The sequence below is a fragment of the Coregonus clupeaformis genome, unplaced genomic scaffold (genome assembly GCF_020615455.1).
Source record: "Coregonus clupeaformis isolate EN_2021a unplaced genomic scaffold, ASM2061545v1 scaf0648, whole genome shotgun sequence".
Taxonomy (NCBI): domain Eukaryota; kingdom Metazoa; phylum Chordata; class Actinopteri; order Salmoniformes; family Salmonidae; genus Coregonus; species Coregonus clupeaformis.
In genome coordinates this window covers 220,001-240,738 of record NW_025534103.1, presented here as the reverse complement: position 1 = coordinate 240,738, position 20,738 = coordinate 220,001, and the positions used below count along the sequence as shown (strand labels likewise).

General features: G+C 50.4%; 1 protein-coding gene across 8 annotated transcripts in view; it reads right to left on the bottom strand.

Moving 5' to 3' along the window:
* Positions 1-2,932: 2,932 nt before the first annotated feature.
* lmo3 (LIM domain only 3) overlaps positions 2,933-20,738 on the bottom strand; it is a 98,216-nt gene continuing 80,410 nt past the window's right edge. For all 8 annotated transcript variants that reach the window (XM_045216241.1, XM_045216247.1, XM_045216244.1 and 5 more), the window contains exon 4: positions 2,933-3,283. In XM_045216241.1, coding sequence (XP_045072176.1) covers positions 3,178-3,283 — 106 coding nt within the window. In that variant the 3' untranslated portion in view covers positions 2,933-3,177. The remainder of the gene's footprint in view (positions 3,284-20,738) is intronic.

Here is a 20,738-nt window from a genome sequence, read left to right as displayed (position 1 = left end):
AGGTAAAGGATTGGGGGGGAGGGGGAAGCTGATCATAGAACCACAGTAGCTAGGGGACGTTTTCTATTTGACAGTTTAGCCTTTTCCCCAGTGATGGTAAAGGTAAAGGATTGGGGGGGAGGGGGAAGCTGATCATAGAACCACAGTAGCTAGGGGACGTTTTCTATTTGACAGTTTAGCCTTTTCCCCAGTGATGGTAAAGGTAAGGATTGGGGGGGAGGGGGAAGCTGATCATAGAACCACAGTAGCTAGGGGACGTTTTCTATATGACAGTTTAGCCTTTTCCCCAGTGATGGTAAAGGTAAGGATTGGGGGGAGGGGGAAGCTGATCATAGAACCACAGTAGCTAGGGGATGTTTTCATATGACAGTTTAGCCTTTTCAGTGATGGTAAAGGTAAGGATTGGGGGAGGGGGAAGCTGATTGAACCACAGTAGCTAGGGGACGTTTTCTATATGACAGTTTAGCCTTTTCCCCAGTGATGGTAAAGGTAAGGATTGGGGGGAGGGGGAAGGATCATAGAACCACAGTAGCTAGGGGACGTTTTCTATATGACAGTTTAGCCTTTTCCCGAGTGATGGTAAAGGTAAGGATTGGGGGAGGGGAGGGGGAAGCTGATCATAGAACCACAGTAGCTAGGGGACGTTTTCGATATGACAGTTTAGCCTTTTCCCCAGTGATGGTAAAGGGTAAAGGATTGGGGGGGGGGGGAAGCTGATCATAGAACCACAGTAGCTAGGGGACGTTTTCTATTTGGATAGTTTAGCCTTTTCCCCAGTGATGGTAAAGGTAAAGGATTGGGGGGAGGGGGAAGCTGATCATAGAACCACAGTAGCTAGGGGACGTTTTCTATTTGACAGTTTAGCCTTTTCCCCAGTGATGGTAAAGGTAAAGGATTGGGGGGAGGGGGAAGCTGATCATAGAACCACAGTAGCTAGGGGACGTTTTCTATTTGACAGTTTAGCCTTTTCCCCAGTGATGGTAAAGGTAAAGGATTGGGGGGAGGGGAAGCTGATCATAGAACCACAGTAGCTAGGGACGTTTTCTATATGACAGTTTAACCTTTTCCCCAGTGATGGTAAAGGTAAAGGATTGGGGGGAGGGGGGAAGCTGATCATAGAACCATAGTAGCTAGGGGACGTTTTCTATATGACAGTTTAGCCTTTTCCCCAGTGATGGTAAAGGTAAGGATTGGGGGGAGGGGGAAGCTGATCATAGAACCACAGTAGCTAGGGGACGTTTTCTATATGACAGTTTAGCCTTTTCCCCAGTGATGGTAAAGGTAAGGATTGGGGGGGAGGGGGAAGCTGATCATAGAACCATAGTAGCTAGGGGACGTTTTCTATATGACAGTTTGTGCAGAAAAAAAAAGAAGACACTGAACACACACATTGTTAACACAATAAAACTGTATTACATTTGTGCTTAAACTTATTACAATACATTATTTACAAGCGTTGTTGTTGTTGTCCTTCCTAAAATAAACATCTCATGCTGGATGACACCAGAAACCAGGAAATACAAGCAGGAAGCAGGAAGCAATCTTTCTGTTTATTTACAACCACGATTTACAAATCAATAAATCTTCAATTTTGGTGTGTTTCTTACTCCCTTCGAGTTTTTTGTGTTCATTACCTAACTGTTGCCTTCTTTGTGAATGATGCTTCAGCACGGTTGCTCTTAATTGATAGTTGACCATTTTTAAATTCAGCTGCTAGGTCAGTGACAAAGTGATATGTTCCTTCCCGAGAAGGAAGGTTGACGATCCCTCAAAGCCAGCTCTGTATCTGAAATGGCTCCCTATTCCCTATATAGTGCACTACTTTTGGCCAGGGCTCTATATAGGAAATAGGGTGCCATTTAGGAAACACCTTCGGGAGTAACAATTACCTAACGCCCGCAGACCATGTGACCAGCAAAAGTCTTAATTTAAGGCAACTTGCGTCTGCGCTAGCTGACAGTGTAGCCTCAGCGCCGAACAGGGAGCAACATTGAAAGCCAGGCTACTCCCATCCAGTCACAATTGGCTGAGAGTTAAAACAGTGATTGAACAAAGTGATTGAAAGAATTCAAGTATCAGCATGTTTAAGAATTATATTCCGCCTTAATGAATATGGGACAACAGGTGATCAATAATCAAAGCACTGAAAGCTTATCAAAATAAATGAAATAAATACAGTCTACAAAAAGTAACCACCCCCCCCACCCGATACCCCTACAACCACCCCTTACCCTCACCCTCACCCTCACCCTCCCCCCCACCCTCACCCCCACCCTCATCCAGACCCAGTGTGAGAGCACAAAGCAAAGGCGGGCAAGGCCTTAACAAATGAGAGAGCTCCCGCAAAAATACCCCCCCCCCCCCTTACACTAATTACAAGCCACTCCATTGGACCACAGTCCGGATTGTCAGTCTTCCAAGGAGAGTCCAAAGAGAGTCTATAAAACAACATGGAGAGCTTTCCCGGTCTGATGGTTGGGATTGCGGTTGAATTGAAGTTTGTTGCGGTTCGATTAAAAAGAAAGACACCTATTCAACCTGAGATCTGATGGTGACGTGCTGTATCTCCGTAGCTCTCTCTCTTCCCTGCCTCTCCTGGGTCGGGTCAGATAGTCACTTGGGCTCTGCTAGAGACCGAGTCAGATGGGTTTCAGACACTGGGATCTTGATCGTTTTTTAGGTTCTCCCTTGGTCCCCCAGAAGAGAGAATAGGAGGGGGGTGATGGATATTGGGGATGGGAGGTGTACGTATTTGCGTCTCTTTTTTAGGGGGGCGAAGGTGGATTAGGGGTATCATTGTAAAGCCAGTGTTTGGTTGTTGGCAGGGAAAGAGGCAGCATCCTTCAGAACACAAACAAACAAACTCAACGTTTGTACATGTAGACCAATTGTGACCTTGCAGGGGCCCTCCCACCCTCCCTCCCTCCCTCCCCTGACAACCCTTAGTCTCTATGGCTATTCTGTACAGCAGAGAAAGGGTCCCTTCCAGGTTGAAAGTTGGCTGTTGGTTGGTTATATACACGTTAGGGATCTGACATTGGAGAGGAGGAAGAGACAGGGATAGTAGTAGTGCTTTCTGGTGTCTGATTGCAAGATGGCCTCTCCTCCTCTTCCTTCCGTCTCTCTCTGCTCTCCTCAACCACGTCATCCCCCCATCGCCCCTCTCTCCACCTGGGGTCAGCGAACCTGTGGGGAGTATCCCTCCTTCATCAGCCCCTCCTCGTAGTCCGTCTGACACAGGATCATGTTGTTCTTCAGGAAGAACTTGTCCCCCACACAAAACCTAGAGAAGAAGGGAGAGAGAGAGAGATGAGTCACTGCTGTGTTGCCGTATCACTGATGTAGCTTTATTAAAGGACTAACCCCTAGCCGTATCACTGCTGTAGCTTTATAAAAGGACTAACCCCTAGCCGGCCGTATCACTGCTGTAGCTTTATTAAAGGACTAACCCCTAGCCGTATCACTGCTGTAGCTTTATTAAAGGACTAACCCCTAGCCGTATCACTGCTGTAGCTTTATAAAAGGACTAACCCCTAGCTGGCCATATCACTGCTGTAGATTTATTAAAGGACTAACCCCTAGCCGTATCACTGCTGTAGCTTTATTAAAGGACTAACCCCTAGCCGGCCGTATCACTGCTGTAGCTTTATTAAAGGACTAACCCCTAGCCGCGTATCACTGCTGTAGCTTTATTAAAGGACTAACCCCTAGCCGGCCGTATCACTGCTGTAGCTTTATTAAAGGACTAACCCCTAGCCGTATCACTGCTGTAGCTTTATTAAAGGACTAACCCCTAGCCGGCCGTATCACTGCTGTAGCTTTATTAAAGGACTAACCCCTAGCCGGCCGTATCACTGCTGTAGCTTTATTAAAGGACTAACCCCTAGCCGGCCGTATCACTGCTGTAGCTTTATTAAAGGACTAACCCCTAGCCGGCCGTATCACTGCTGTAGCTTTATAAAAGGACTAACCCCTAGCCGGCCGTATCACTGCTGTAGCTTTATTAAAGGACTAACCCCTAGCCGGCCGTATCACTGCTGTAGCTTTATTAAAGGACTAACCCCTAGCCGGCCGTATCACTGCTGTAGCTTTATTAAAGGACTAACCCTAGCCGCCGTATCACTGCTGTAGCTTTATTAAAGGACTAACCCCTAGCCGTATCACTGCTGTAGCTTTATAAATGGACTAACCCCTAGCCGGCCGTATCACTGCTGTAGCTTTATTAAAGGACTAACCCCTAGCCGTATCACTGCTGTAGCTTTATTAAAGGACTAACCCCTAGCCGTATCACTGCTGTAGCTTTATTAAAGGACTAACCCCTAGCCGGCCGTATCACTGCTGTAGCTTTATTAAAGGACTAACCCCTAGCCGCGTATCACTGCTGTAGCTTTATAAAAGGACTAACCCCTAGCCGTATCACTGCTGTAGCTTTATTAAAGGACTAACCCCTAGCCGTATCACTGCTGTAGCTTTATAAAAGGACTAACCCCTAGCCGGCCGTATCACTGCTGTAGCTTTATTAAAGGACTAACCCCTAGCCGTATCACTGCTGTAGCTTTATTAAAGGACTAACCCCTAGCCGGCCGTATCACTGCTGTAGCTTTATTAAAGGACTAACCACTAGCCGTATCACTGCTGTAGCTTTATAAAAGGACTAACCCCTAGCCGGCCGTATCACTGCTGTAGCTTTATCACTGCTGTAGCATCCTAACGGTTTGGGCAACACACTAATATGACCCCTCTGTGGAAAGGTGAGACTCTCACGAACATGTACATTGCTCTAAGTACATTGCTCTAGGATGCCCACAGGCCTCACAAGACTCGTCTGAAGGGTCCCCGGTACCAGTTGAAAAAAAGGAATGGAAGTATATATTAGATCGTAGGTAGGTAGTTAGTTGTAGTTAGGTATTGTAGTTATTGTAGGTTAGTATTGTTGTTATTGTAGGTTTCCGTAGGTAATTATTGTAGGTTAGTATCGAAGCACAAGGCTAGCTAGCTAGCGGGTAGCTACTGGTAACGTGTAGCAACGGTGGAGAGCTGTTTCCAATGTTAATGTGCTGCTAGCCAACGTTTAATTTTTGCTGCGTTATCCGTTATGAAAGGAACTAGACACGGACATGAATTATCTGTTTAGTGTGTTAACACACTCTTGGCAGTTTGTTGTAACCAAGTATTGGTGCTAAACTGTGTGTTAATGGATGCTAGCATGCTAGTTAGCTATGGCGTCATAGCTAGGCATCGTGGGTTGTTGTGGGTAGTTACTGTAGGTTGGCAGTGTCTTCGGCCGTGCCGGCTGTAGCACGAGCGAGCTAACTAGCCGTTTTTCGAACAGAGTCAGAGTCAACACAGTAGCCATTGTGTGCCGGTGTAGCACGAAGCTAGCTAGCTAGCCGTTCTTCAAACAAAGTCAACACAGTGGCCATTGCTAGCTACCCAACACGACCAGCTAACTGTACTGTAGTAGCTAAATACAATATACTTGTCCTAGCTAGCCAACGTTTAATCATTGCTGCGTCATGTAAGGAACTTGACACAGACACGAATGATCTGTTTAGTGTGTTAACACACTATTGGTGGTTTGTTGTGACCAAGTGTTGGTGCTAAACTGTGTGTTACTGGATGCTAGCATGCTAGTTAGCTAGTTAACACACTATTGGTGGTTTGTTGTGACCAAGTGTTGGTGCTAAACTGTGTGTTATTGTTATTGGATGCTATCATGCTAGTTAGCTATGGTGTCATAGTTAGCTAGCTGAATAAAGTGGGTTGAGTCTATTCCTTTAAACATTGAACCGCTGTGGTTCACAACAATTCTGATTTCTAAAGGTGGAAGTTGGGAGAGTTTTTGTTCGGGTGGTTCAGTGAAACAATTTTAGTTTCTGAGGTAGAAGTTTTTGGTGAGGGAGGCCCTGCTCTCTCCTCTCCCAGATGCTTAGCTCATTTCATTCCGATCTCCTCTGCATTTTTGTAGCCATTTGCTACAGCCTGTCAACTATGCCTCTGCCTATCCCTGTTCTCTCCTCTCTGCACAGGCTACACAAACGCACCACACCGCGTGGCTGCTGCCTCTCTAACCTGGTGGTCCCTGCACGCACCCCACACCTGGAGTTCCAGGTCTCAGGCAGCCTCTGGAACTGCCGCTCTGCTGCCAACAAAGCTGACTTCATCCCAGCCTATGCCAACCTCCAGTCCCTCGACTTCCTGGCGCTGACGGAAACATGGATTACCACTGAAAACACTGCTACTCCTACTGCTCTCTCCTCGTCTGACCATGTGTTCTCGCATACCCCGAGAGCATCTGGTCAGAGGGGTGGTGGCACAGGAATCCTCATCTCTCCCAAGTGGACATTCTCAATTTTTCCCCTAACCCATCTGTCTATCTCCTCATTTGAATTCCATGCTGTCACAGTCACTAGCCCATTTAAGCTTAATATCCTTGTCATCTATCGCCCTCCAGGTTCCCTTGGAGAGTTCATCAATGAGCTTGACGCCTTGATAAGTTCCTTTCCTGAGGATGGCTCACCCCTCACAGTTTTGGGGGATTTCAACCTCCCTATGTCCACATTTGACTCATTTCTCTCTGCCTCCTTCTTTCCACTCCTCTCCTCTTTGACCTCACCCTCTCACCGTCCCCCCTACTCACAAGGCAGGCAATACGCTTGACCTCATCTTCACTAGATGCTGCTCCTCTACTAATCTCACTGCAACTCCCCTCCATGTCTCCGACCACTACTTTGTTTCCTTTTCTCTCTCGCTCTCCTCCCACACTACTCACTCTGCCCCTACACAGATGGTAATGCGCCGCCGCAACCTTCGCTCTCTCTCTCCCACTACTCTCTCCTCTTCCATCCTATCATCTCTTCCCTCTGCTCAATCCTTCTCCCTCCAATCTCCTGATTCTGCCTCCTCAACCCTCCTCTCCTCCCCTTTCTGCATCCTTTGACTCTCTGTGTCCCCTATCCTCCCGGCCGGCTCGGTCCTCCCCTCCAGCTCCGTGGCTTGATGACTCATTGCGAGCTCACAGAACAGAGCTCCGGGCAGCGGAGCGGAAATGGAAGAAAACTAAACTCCCTGCCGACCTGGCATCTTTTCACTCCCTCCTCTCTACATTTTCTTCATCTGTTTCTGCTGCTAAGGCCACCTTCTACCACTCTAAATTCCAAGCATCTGCCTCTAACCCTAGGAAGCTCTTTGCCACATTTTCCTCCCTCCTGAATCCTCCCCCTCTCTCTCTGTGGATGACTTCGTCAACCACTTTGAAAAGAAGGTTGACGACATCCGATCCTCGTTTGTTAAGTCTAATGACACTGCTGGTCCTGCTCACACTGCCCTACCCTATGCTTTGACTTCTTTCTCCCCTCTCTCTCCAGATAAAATCCTGCGACTTGTGACTGCAGGCCGCCCAACAACCTGCCCGCTTGACCCCATCCCCTCCTCTCTTCTCCAGACCATCTCCGGTGACCTTCTCCCCTACCTCACCTCGCTGATCAACTCATCCTTGACCGCTGGCCATGTCCCTTCCGTCTTCAAGAGAGCGAGAGTTGCTCCCCTTCTCAAAAAACCAACACTCGACCCCACTGATGTCAACAACTACAGACCAGTATCCCTTCTTTCTTTTCTTTCCAAAACTATTGAGCGTGCCGTCTTTAGCCAACTCTCTTGCTATCTCTCTCAGAATGACCTTCTTGATCCAAACCAATCAGGTTTCAGGACTGGTCATTCAACTGAGACTGCTCTTCTCTGTGTCACGGAGGCTCTCCGCACTGCTAAAGCTAACTCTCTCTCCTCTGCTCTTGTCCTTCTAGACCTGTCTGCTGCCTTTGATACTGTGAACCATCAGATCCTCCTCTCCACCCTCTCCGAGCTGGGCATCTCCGGCGCGGCTCACTCCTGGATTGCGTCCTACCTGACCGGTCGCTCCTACCAAGTGGCGTGGCGAGAAGCTGTCTCCGCACCACGTGCTCTCACCACTGGTGTCCCCAGGGCTCAGTTCTAGGCCCTCTCCTTTTCTCCCTATACACCAAGTCACTTGGCTCTGTCATATCCTCACACGGCCTCTCCTATCATTGCTACGCTGACGATACACAACTAATCTTCTCCTTTCCCCCTTCTGATAACCAGGTGGCGAATCGCATCTCTGCATGTCTGGCAGACATATCAGTATGGATGACGGATCACCACCTCAAGCTGAACCCTGGCAAGACGGAGCTGCTCTTCCTCCCGGGGAAGGACTGCCCGTTCCATGATCTCGCCATCACGGTTGACAACTCCGTTGTGTCCTCCTCCCAGAGTGCGAAGAGCCTTGGCGTGACCCTGGACAACACCCTGTCGTTCTCCGCTAACATCAAGGCGGTGACCCGCTCCTGCAGGTTCATGCTCTACAACATTCGGAGAGTACGACCCTGCCTTACACAGGAAGCGGCACAGGTCCTAATCCAGGCACTTGTCATCTCCCGTCTGGATTACTGCAACTCGCTGTTGGCTGGCCTCCCTGCATGTGCCATTAAACCCCTACAACTCATCCAGAATGCCGCAGCCCGTCTGGTGTTCAACCTTCCCAAGTTCTCTCACGTCACCCCCTCCTCCGTACACTCCACTGGCTTCCAGTTGAAGCTCGCATCCGTTACAAGACCATGGTGCTTGCCTTTGGAGCAGCGAGGGGAACGGCACCTCTGTACCTTCGGGCTCTGATCAGTCCCTACACCCAAACGAGGGCATTGCGTTCATCCACCTCTGGCCTGCTGGCTCCCCTTCCTCTGCGGAAGCATAGTTCCCGCTCAGCCCAGTCAAAACTGTTCGCTGCTCTGGCACCCCAATGGTGGAACAAGCTCCCTCACGACGCCAGGACAGCGGAGTCACTCACCACCTTCCGGAGACATTTGAAACCCCACCTCTTTAAGGAATACCTGGGATAGGATAAAGCAATCCTTCTACCCCCCAACACACACAGCGGAGTCGCTCACCACCTTCCGGAGACATTTGAAACCCCACCTCTTTAAGGAATACCTGGGATAGGATAAAGTAATCCTTCTACACCCCCCCCCCAAAAAAAAATTTTGTAAAGTGGTTATCCCACTGGCTATAGGGTGAATGCATCAATTTGTGAGTCGCTCTGGACTAGAGCGTCTGCTAAATGACGTAAATGTGCCCTTGAGCAAGGCACTTAACCCTAATTGCTCCTGTAAGTCGCTCTGGATAAGAGCGTCTGCTAAATGACTAAAATGTAAATGTAAAATGTATTAAAGGACTAACCCCTAGCCGGCCGTATCACTGCTGTAGCTTTATTAAAGGACTAACCCCTAGCCGGCCGTATCACTTCTGTAGCTTTATAAAAGGACTAACCCCTAGCCGGCCGTATCACTGCTGTAGCTTTATAAAAGGACTAACCCCTAGCCGGCCGTATCACTGCTGTAGCTTTATAAAAGGACTAACCCCTAGCCGGCCGTGTCACCCTAGGGGGCCTGGTCTAAAGTAGTGCACCCTATAGGATATAGGGGACTCAACCCAGACTACTTTTGATGAGGAACTATCTCACCCTCTAGAAACACTAGACTCTGTCTGTGTCCTAAATGGCAGCCTATCCCTACACAGTGCACTACGGGGCCAATAGGTCTCTTGTCAAAGGTAATGCACTGTGTAGGGGAATAGGGTGTCCATTCGGGACACAGCCTCCAGTCCTATGGTGCCCTGGTGTAGAGGCTGTTTGTTCTGTTATCTCTCTCCTTTTGAGATCACTGTCTGTCTGGGGTACCTCTGTTTTCACCTGCAGCTGTTACAACAACCCTACAGACCTAACCACCGCCCTCCCCTCCCCCCTTCTCCATCCTCCACCTCTCTTTTAGCCAGCGGGCCGCTTGACCTTTCCCACATGGGCAGAGTGGAGATTAGAGAGAGGGAGAGGGAGAGAGGAAAGTTCAAGATAAAGAGAGAGATCTACTGTCCTGGGGGCCTCGTATCTCCCTAGCAGTGAGAGTTGGAAAAGGTCATTGCCTGTGTTTACCGGGACCGGGGGGGAGAGGACATTGCCTGTGTTTACCGGGACCGGGGGGAGAGGACAGCGCCTGTGTTTACCGGGACCGGGGGGGAGAGGACATTGCCTGTGTTTACCGGGACCGGGGAGAGGACATTGCCTGTGTTTACCGGGACCGGGGGAGAGGACATTGCCTGTGTTTACTGGGACCGGGGGAGAGGACATTGCCTGTGTTTACCGGGACCGGGGGGGAGAGGACAGCGCCTGTGTTTACCGGGACCGGGGGGAGAGGACATTGCCTGTGTTTACCGGGACCGGGGAGAGGACATTGCCTGTGTTTACCGGGACCGGGGGAGAGGACATTGCCTGTGTTTACCGGGACCGGGGGGAGAGGACATTGCCTGTGTTTACCGGGACCGGGGGAGAGGACATTGCCTGTGTTTACCGGGACCGGGGGGGAGAGGACATTGCCTGTGTTTACCGGGACCGGGGGGAGAGGAGGCTGAGTCTCTGTTTGACTTCTCCCTAGCTAGCTGTCCAACACTGAACACGGCTGAGGCTAGAGCTGTTTAACTGAGCTGAGGCTGCCTGCATATCTCTCTCTCTCTCTCTCTCTCTCTCTCTCTCTCTCTCTCTCTCTCTCTCTCCTGATGGCGGAGCGGACAAGAGGAGGCAGGAGTACCTGAATGGTTTTAGGGCTGCATTCTTTACTTTTCTATCAGTGGAACAGTTTGTTATAGATTACTACTCATCAAGAAGCCTACATACAGTATGTGTTTTGGATTTTCTCAGGTTTATTCAGATGACATTAAGGGGCTGTGTCTTTTTGTTGTGGAACTTTACTTACTTATGTAGGCCCATTGCTCCTTTGTGAGCCTATGTGGAACTTTGCTTAAACTTTAATTTGTTGTATTAGAGAAGAAGCCAATCTCAGGTGCTGCCTTGCTGGCTCGGCACCCATCAATTAAGGAGGATCAAATATCATCAGGTAATCTCCATCCATCCTGCTTGTTGACATGGCGATTAACACCAGGCAGAAGTGTGCTTAGCCTAATGGTGTCAGCCCGGCCAATACAAACGTCTGCTTAAAATGACACATTATTTTCCCAGAATACATTAGTTTCCGTCTCCTCTCGTTCATTCTCTCCACCTCATCCTGTTGTCCTCCCTCCCTCGGCTAATAAGATTCCTCTCCTTTATTAACAGCCATCTCTTTTCCCCTCCTGTCTCTCTCTGTCTCTCTCTCTCTCTCTCTCTCTCTCTCTCTCTCTCTCTCTCTCTCTCTCTCTCTCTCTCTCTCTCTCTCCCTCTCCCTTTCCTCCCCTCTCTCTCTCTCTCTCTCCCCCCGCCTCTCTCTCCACTCACAGCTCTTACCCTTGCCCCCCACTTATGTCACACAGACAAATGATTTATTTCTGCTCGGTGAAATGTCAACAGCATATAATATCCCATTTAGCAAACACTTTTATCCAAAGCGACTTACAGTCATGTGTGCATTCATTTTTTATGTATGGGTGGTCCCGGGGATCGAACCCACTACCCTGGCGTTACAAGCGCCATGCTCTACCAGCTGAGCTACAGAGGACCACATGATGAGGATATTGCACTATGTCCCAACAGAGCCAAGAGGACCACATGATGAGGATATTGCACTATGTCCCAACAGAGCCAAGAGGACCACATGATGAGGATATTGCACTATGTCCCAACAGAGCCAAGAGGACCACATGATGAGGATATTGCACTATGTCCCAACAGAGCCAAGAGGACCACATGATGAGGATATTGCACTATGTCCCAACAGAGCCAAGAGGACCACATGATGAGGATATTGCACTATGTCCCAACAGAGCCAAGAGGACCACATGATGAGGATATTGCACTATGTCCCAACAGAGCCAAGAGGACCACATGATGAGGATATTGCACTATGTCCCAACAGAGCCAAGAGGACCACATGATGAGGATATTGCACTATGTCCCAACAGAGCCAAGAGGACCACATGATGAGGATATTGCACTATGTCCCAACAGAGCCAAGAGGACCACATGATGAGGATATTGCACTATGTCCCAACAGAGCCAAGAGGACCACATGATGAGGATATTGCACTATGTCCCAACAGAGCCAAGAGGACCACATGATGAGGATATTGCACTATGTCCCAACAGAGCCAAGAGGACCACATGATGAGGATATTGCACTATGTCCCAACAGAGCCAAGAGGACCACATGATGAGGATATTGCACTATGTCCCAACAGAGCCAAGAGGACCACATGATGAGGATATTGCACTATGTCCCAACAGAGCCAAGAGGACCACATGATGAGGATATTGCACTATGTCCCAACAGAGCCAAGAGGACCACATGATGAGGATATTGCACTATGTCCCAACAGAGCCAAGAGGACCACATGATGAGGATATTGCACTATGTCCCAACAGAGCCAAGAGGACCACATGATGAGGATATTGCACTATGTCCCAACAGAGCCAAGAGGACCACATGATGAGGATATTGCACTATGTCCCAACAGAGCCAAGAGGACCACATGATGAGGATATTGCACTATGTCCCAACAGAGCCAAGAGGACCACATGATGAGGATATTGCACTATGTCCCAACAGAGCCAAGAGGACCACATGATGAGGATATTGCACTATGTCCCAACAGAGCCAAGAGGACCACATGATGAGGATATTGCACTATGTCCCAACAGAGCCAAGAGGACCACATGATGAGGATATTGCACTATGTCCCAACAGAGCCAAGAGGACCACATGATGAGGATATTGCACTATGTCCCAACAGAGCCAAGAGGACCACATGATGAGGATATTGCACTATGTCCCAACAGAGCCAAGAGGACCACATGATGAGGATATTGCACTATGTCCCAACAGAGCCAAGAGGACCACATGATGAGGATATTGCACTATGTCCCAACAGAGCCAAGAGGACCACATGATGAGGATATTGCACTATGTCCCAACAGAGCCAAGAGGACCACATGATGAGGATATTGCACTATGTCCCAACAGAGCCAAGAGGACCACATGATGAGGATATTGCACTATGTCCCAACAGAGCCAAGAGGACCACATGATGAGGATATTGCACTATGTCCCAACAGAGCCAAGAGGACCACATGATGAGGATATTGCACTATGTCCCAACAGAGCCAAGAGGACCACATGATGAGGATATTGCACTATGTCCCAACAGAGCCAAGAGGACCACATGATGAGGATATTGCACTATGTCCCAACAGAGCCAAGAGGACCACATGATGAGGATATTGCACTATGTCCCAACAGAGCCAAGAGGACCACATGATGAGGATATTGCACTATGTCCCAACAGAGCCAAGAGGACCACATGATGAGGATATTGCACTATGTCCCAACAGAGCCAAGAGGACCACATGATGAGGATATTGCACTATGTCCCAACAGAGCCAAGAGGACCACATGATGAGGATATTGCACTATGTCCCAACAGAGCCAAGAGGACCACATGATGAGGATATTGCACTATGTCCCAACAGAGCCAAGAGGACCACATGATGAGGATATTGCACTATGTCCCAACAGAGCCAAGAGGACCACATGATGAGGATATTGCACTATGTCCCAACAGAGCCAAGAGGACCACATGATGAGGATATTGCACTATGTCCCAACAGAGCCAAGAGGACCACATGATGAGGATATTGCACTATGTCCCAACAGAGCCAAGAGGACCACATGATGAGGATATTGCACTATGTCCCAACAGAGCCAAGAGGACCACATGATGAGGATATTGCACTATGTCCCAACAGAGCCAAGAGGACCACATGATGAGGATATTGCACTATGTCCCAACAGAGCCAAGAGGACCACATGATGAGGATATTGCACTATGTCCCAACAGAGCCAAGAGGACCACATGATGAGGATATTGCACTATGTCCCAACAGAGCCAAGAGGACCACATGATGAGGATATTGCACTATGTCCCAACAGAGCCAAGAGGACCACATGATGAGGATATTGCACTATGTCCCAACAGAGCCAAGAGGACCACATGATGAGGATATTGCACTATGTCCCAACAGAGCCAAGAGGACCACATGATGAGGATATTGCACTATGTCCCAACAGAGCCAAGAGGACCACATGATGAGGATATTGCACTATGTCCCAACAGAGCCAAGAGGACCACATGATGAGGATATTGCACTATGTCCCAACAGAGCCAAGAGGACCACATGATGAGGATATTGCACTATGTCCCAACAGAGCCAAGAGGACCACATGATGAGGATATTGCACTATGTCCCAACAGAGCCAAGAGGACCACATGATGAGGATATTGCACTATGTCCCAACAGAGCCAAGAGGACCACATGATGAGGATATTGCACTATGTCCCAACAGAGCCAAGAGGACCACATGATGAGGATATTGCACTATGTCCCAACAGAGCCAAGAGGACCACATGATGAGGATATTGCACTATGTCCCAACAGAGCCAAGAGGACCACATGATGAGGATATTGCACTATATTCCCTAAGTAGTGCATCACCAGCCAGGAGGAGAGGAGGGGAGAGGAGGGGAGGAGGAGGAGGAGGAGGAGGGAGGAGGAGAGGAGGAGGAGAGGAGGGGAGAGGAGGGGAGGAGGAGAGAAGGAGGGGAGGAGGAGGAGGAGAGGAGGGGGACATGAAGGGAGGAGAGGAGGAGGGGAGGAGGAGGAGGAGGAGAGGAGGGGAGAGGAGGAGGAGGAGAGGAGGGAGAGGAGGAGAGGGGGGGGGGAGAGGAGGGGACATGAAGGGAGGAGAGGAGGAGGAGGAGGGGGAGGAGGAGGAGAGAGGAGGACATGAAGGGAGGAGAGGAAGGGAGGAGGAGGAGAGGAGGGGAGATGAAGGGGAGGGAGAGGAGGGGAGGAGGAGGAGAGGGGGAGGAGGAGAGGAGGGGGGGAGGAGGAGAGGAGGGGAGGAGGAGGAGGAGAGGAGGGGAGGAGGAGGAGGAGAGGAGGGGGACATGAAGGGAGGAGAGGAGGGGAGGAGGAGGAGAGGAGGGGAGGAGGAGGAGAAGAGGAGGACATGAAGGGAGGAGAGGAGGGGAGGAGGAGGAGAGGAGGGGGAGATGAAGGGAGGAGAGGAGGGGGAGGAGGGAGAGGAGGGAGGAGGAGGAGAAGAGGAGGGGGACATGAAGGGAGGAGAGGAGGGGAGGAGGAGGAGAGGAGGGGAGGAGGAGGAGAGGAGGAATGAGGGAGGAGAGGAGGGAGGAGAGGAGGGGAGGAGGGGAGAGGGGAGGGGAGGGGAGGAGAGGAGGGAGGAGGAGGAGAGGAGGAGGAGGAGGAGGAGAGGAGGAGGAGGAGAAGAGGAGGACATGAAGGGGGAGGAGAGGAGGGGGAGGAGAGGAGGGAGATGAAGGGAGGAGAGGAGGGGAGGAGAAGAGGAGGAGGAGAGGAGGGAGGAGAGGAGGAGGACATGAAGGGAGGAGAGGAGGGAGAGAGGGGAGGAGGGGGAGTGAGAGGAGGGAGGAGGAGGAGAAGGAGGAGGAGAGGAGGAGAGGAGATTTCATTTCTTTGACAACCTCCCTCTCCCCCTCCTCTCCTCCCTTAATCTCCTCCTTCTCCCCTCCTCTCCTCCTCCCCTCTCCTCCTCCTTTCCTCCCTTCATCTCCCCTCCCCTCCTCCCTCCTCTCCTCCTCCCTCCTCCTCCCTTCATCTCCCCTCCTCCTCCTCTCCACCTCCTTTCCTCCTCCTCCCTCCTCTCCTCCCCTTCATCTCCTCCTCCCTCCCTCATCTCCTCCTCCCTCCTCCTCCTCCTCTCCTCCTCTCCTCCCTTCATCTCCTCCCTCCCTCCTCCTCCTCTCCTCTCCTCCCCTCTCCGCCCTTCATCTCCTCCTCCTCCTCCCTCCTCCTCCTCTCCTCCCTCTCTCCCTTCATCTCCCCCCTCCTCTCCTCCCCCTCCTCTCCCCTCCTCCTCCCTCCCTCCCCTCCTCCTTCATCTCCTCCTCCTCTCCTCCTCCTCTCCTCCTCCTCCTCTCCTCCCTTCATCTCCCCCTTTCATCTCCTCCTCCTCTCCTCCTCCTCCCTCCTCTCCGCCCTTCATCTCCTCCTCCTCTCCTCCTCTCCCTCCTCTCCTCCTCCTCCTCCCCCTCCTCCTCCCTCCTCCTCCCCCTCCTCCTCTCCTCCTCCTCCTCCCTCCTCTCCGCCCCTTCATCTCCTTCTCCTCTCCTCCCTCTCCTCTCCTCTCTCCTCCTCCTCTCCTCCCCCCTCCTCTCCTCCCTCATCTCCCTTTCATCTCCTCCTCCTCTCCTCCTCTCCTCCTCTCCTCCCTTCATCTCCCCTCCCTCCCCTCCTCTCCTCCTCTCCTCCTCTCCTCCTCTCCTCCTCCTCCCCCTCCTCTCCGCCCTTCATCTCCTCCTCCTCTCCTCCCTTCATCTCCCCCTCCTCTCCTCCTCTCCTCCTCTCCTCCTTCTCCCCTCCTCTCCGCCCTTCATCTCCTCCTCTCCTCCTCCTCTCCTCCTCTCCTCTCCTCCCTTCATATCCTCCTCCTCTCCTCCTCCCCTCCTCCTCCTCCTCCTCCTCTCCTCCCTTCATCTCCCCCTCCTCTCCTCCTCTCCTCCTCTCCCCCTCCTCTCCTCCTCCCCCCCTCCTCTCCTCCTCTCCTCCTCTACTCCTCCTCTCCTCCTCCTCCCCTCCCTTCATCTCCCTGGTCAGAAGTAGGGAACCATATAGAGAATAGGATGTCATTTGGGACCCAGCCCAGTCTAATTACCATTATAGTGAGGTTATTGGTTAAACAACACCAGGGCTTCATTGTAACAGCAAGCTGTAAATCGTGTTTCCCACCCAGATTACTGCTGCTGGGCTATCAGTAACATACTCAGGGTTTGAGAGGGATTTAAATAAACTCCTCAGGTATGCAAATGTCTTATTTTACATCACTGAATATTCATCACTGAATATTTTAATGCGCAGTCCCTATAATTTCCTTTTAAAAGAGATTTCATGTCAATGAGACTAACCTGGATGAATACAGATGTATTAATAAATAAAGTTGATTGGGGTTGTCTTGTGTACTTGTGGATTATTTTAGTACTAGTTCCAAGTAATCAACCCCCGTCATCCACACGGTGTCAACTGAGTCCTGTATGACCTATGACCCCCAGACTAATGACTGTAGAGTAGCAGCACATGACACATGGGCTCCAGACACACATACTGGCCCTGTCTGGTCCTGTCTGGCCTTCCTCTGGGTCTGACCAGACTGGCCCTGTCTGGCCCTGTCTGGCCTTCCTCTGGGTCTGGCCCTGTCTGGCCCTGTCTGGCCTTCCTCTGGGTCTGGCCCTGTCTGGCCCTGTCTGGCCCTGTCTGGCCTTCCTCTGGGTCTGACCAGACTGGCCCTGTCTGGCCTTCCTCTGGGTCTGACCAGACTGGCCCTGTCTGACCTTCCTCTGGGTCTGCTGTCCTGTCTGGCCTTCCTCTGGTCTGAAACTGGCCTGTCTGCCTTCCTCTGGGTCTGACCAGACTGCCCTGTCTGGCCTTCCTCTGGGTCTGACCAGACCTGTCTGGCCCTGTCTGGCCTTCCTCTGGGTCTGACCAGACTGGTCCTGTCTGGCCTTCCTCTGGGTCTGACCAGACTGGTCCTGTCTGGCCTTCCTCTGGGTCTGACCACGGCCTGTCTGGCCTTCCTCTGGGTCTGACCAGACTGGCCCTGTCTGGCCTTCCTCTGGGTCTGACCAGACTGGCCCTGTCTGGCCTTCCTCTGGGTCTGACCAGACTGGCCCTGTCTGGCCTTCCTCTGGGTCTGCCCTGGCCCTGTCTGGCCCTGTCTGACTTCCTCTGGTCTGCGGCCCTGTCTGGCCCTGTCTTCCTCTGGGTCTGACCAGACTGGCCCTGTCTGGCCCTGTCTGTTCCTCTGGGTCTGACCAGACTGGCCCCTGTCTGGCCTTCCTCTGGGTCTGACCATACTGTGTTAAACTGGACATCCAGAACACATGACGTTCTCCCCAGACACCACAGTGATTCCCCTCTCCCCACCACCACCCTTTATGACCTTCTCCCCAGACACCACAGTGATTCCCCTCTCCCCACCACCACCCTTAATTCCTAAAGTGGGACTGTGAGATGCTGCTGTGGTCTCTGGGCTGGGGGTCGGGGTTATCCAAGGGGGCGAAGGGAAGGAGGGAGGGACAGAGGAAGGCAGGGAAGGGAGAGAGGGATAGAGGTTAGCTCTAGTGAGTAGAAGAGATGAGTCTCAGCCTCCCTCCATCCAGCAGGCCGTTAGCCACAGATCAGCCCCGGGGGACAGACAGACAGCTAATCAATGGGCCTGTCGTCCCTCTCCCTCCCAGCCTCATCAGCCAGACCAGACCATCCCTACCAGGCCATCCCTGGACCAATTTACCCCTGATGAGGCTAGCTGCTGGAGGCCACGGTCTGGGGCTGGGTCCTGGAGTCCCAAATGGAACCCTATTTCCTATTTAGTGCACTATTGTTGACCAGCGCCCGCATATATGATATCTGGTCAAACGTAGCGACTGCAGCACTGCAGCTGAGAGCAGGGTAAGGGTGACAGGGCAGGGGAAGGTCAGTGCTGATAAGGGCAATAGTCTTGGAGCTGACTGACTGACTGACTGGGAGGGAGACTCTGTAAGAGGACAGTAAAGTGACACCATTGGGCATGCAATCAGACACAATGTGCTGGGCTGGATTTGTCGACGTGCCCAAATCTGCCGATGTGCCCTTGAGCAAGGCACTTAACCCTAATTTGCTGCAGGGGCGCCGTACTACTATGGCTGACCCTGTAGAACAACACATTTCACTGCACCTATCCAGTGTGTGACAATAAAAAAATAAAAAAAAAAGTCAAACAACACAGCCAGAAGAGTGGTGGTGGTGCGTCATAATGGTGGAGAGATGGAGGAAGGAGAGGGGGAGAGGGGGAGAGGAGGGAGAGATGAAGGGAGGAGAGGAGGAGAGGGGGAGAGGAGAAGAGGAGGGTGGACTGCTGTGCGTTGCTTACATACTTGATTGTAGGCAATTTAACCACTACGGGATCGGTGTCCCGTATACGGGACGGTTGAGCTAACGTGCGCTAATGTGATTAGCATGACTGTTGTAAGTAACAGCAAACTTTCCAGGACATAGACATGTCTTATATGGACAGAAAGCTGAAATTCTTGTTAATCTAACTGCACTGTCCAATTTACAGTAGCTATTACAGTGAAAGAATACCATGCTATTGTTTGAGGAGAGTGCACAACAACTGTCACGCCCTGGCTCTGGGGACTCTTAAAGGTTGAGCCAGGGTGTGGATTTTCTATGTTTAGTTTTCTATGTTTTTGTTTCTAGAACGTGTTGATCTATGTTGGCCAGGGTGGTTCCCAATCAGAGACAGCTGTAGCTCGTTGTCTCTGATTGGGGACCATACTTAGGCAGCCTGTGTTGCACTAGTATTTGTGGGATCTTGTTCCGTAAGGTTTTGTGTATAACCTAGGACTTCACGTATCGTTTCGTTTGTTGTTTTGGTTCGTGTGTGTACTAAATAAAGAATGTACGCTTATCACGCTGCGCCTTGGTCCGCTTCATCTGTCGACGATCGTGACAACAACAAAAAACTTATCACGGCAACTGGTTTGATACATTCACCTCTGAAGGTACATAATGTACTTACATTCAGTAATCTTGCTCTGATTTGTCATCCTAAGGGTCCCAGAGATAAAATGTAGCATAGTTTTGTTTGATTAAAAACAATTTTTATATTCAAATGTAGGAACTGGGTTCTACAGTTTGAACCCCTGCTGTCTCTGGCTCCACACCCACCCCCGCCCCGGCCATCTAGATGTGTGAAAGTTAGTGTATAAGCTAATGATCCATCATGTATTACATTCCTGGGAGTGTGTAAACGTACATTTTCTATTACCATATCATTTTTGTATGTTCTCTATAGTTATGTACATGAAAATGTATCAATTGACCAATTCGGCACATTTGGGCAGACTTGATACAAAATAGTCCAGTATTGCAACGCTTCACTGGATCAATCTAAAACTTTGCACACACACTGCTGCCATCTAGTGGCCAAAATCTAAATAGCGCCTGAACTGCTATATTATATTGTGGCCTTTCTCTTACATTTCAAAGATGATGGAACAAAAAATATAGTAGAAAACATGTTTTTTTTTTTTACCAGATCTAATGTGTTATATTCTCCTACATTAATTTCACATTTCCACAAACTTCAAAGTGTTTCCTTTCAAATGGTATCAAGAATATGCATAACCTTGCTTCAGGTCCTGAGCTACAGGCAGTTAGATCTGGGTATGTCATTTTAGGCGAAAATTGGAAAGAAGGATCCGATCCTTTTAGAGGTTAACCGGCTACGGCTGATCTGTGCATGTGAGCGAGTGTGTATGTATAGCGGCTGACCTATAGGAGCAGGGGGATAATTACACTGTGTAGCCTACGGTGACATCCTATCATTCACTCTGTCTGCCTCCCAAATGGCAACCTCTTCCCTTCACAGTGCACTACTTTTCACCAGAGCCTTATGGGTCATTGCATTATAAAGGCAATAGGGGGTCATTTAGGACTTATCGTCTGTTTATCAGATGGTACATTTCTCTGGACTCGTTCTTCAGGAAAAATCTCTCTCCACGTCGTGTGGTAGATGGATTAGATGGGGATGGAGGGAGAGAGAGAGAGAGAGAGAGAGGTAGAGAGAGAGAGAGGTAGAGAGAGAGAGGTAAGAGAGAGAGAGAGAGAG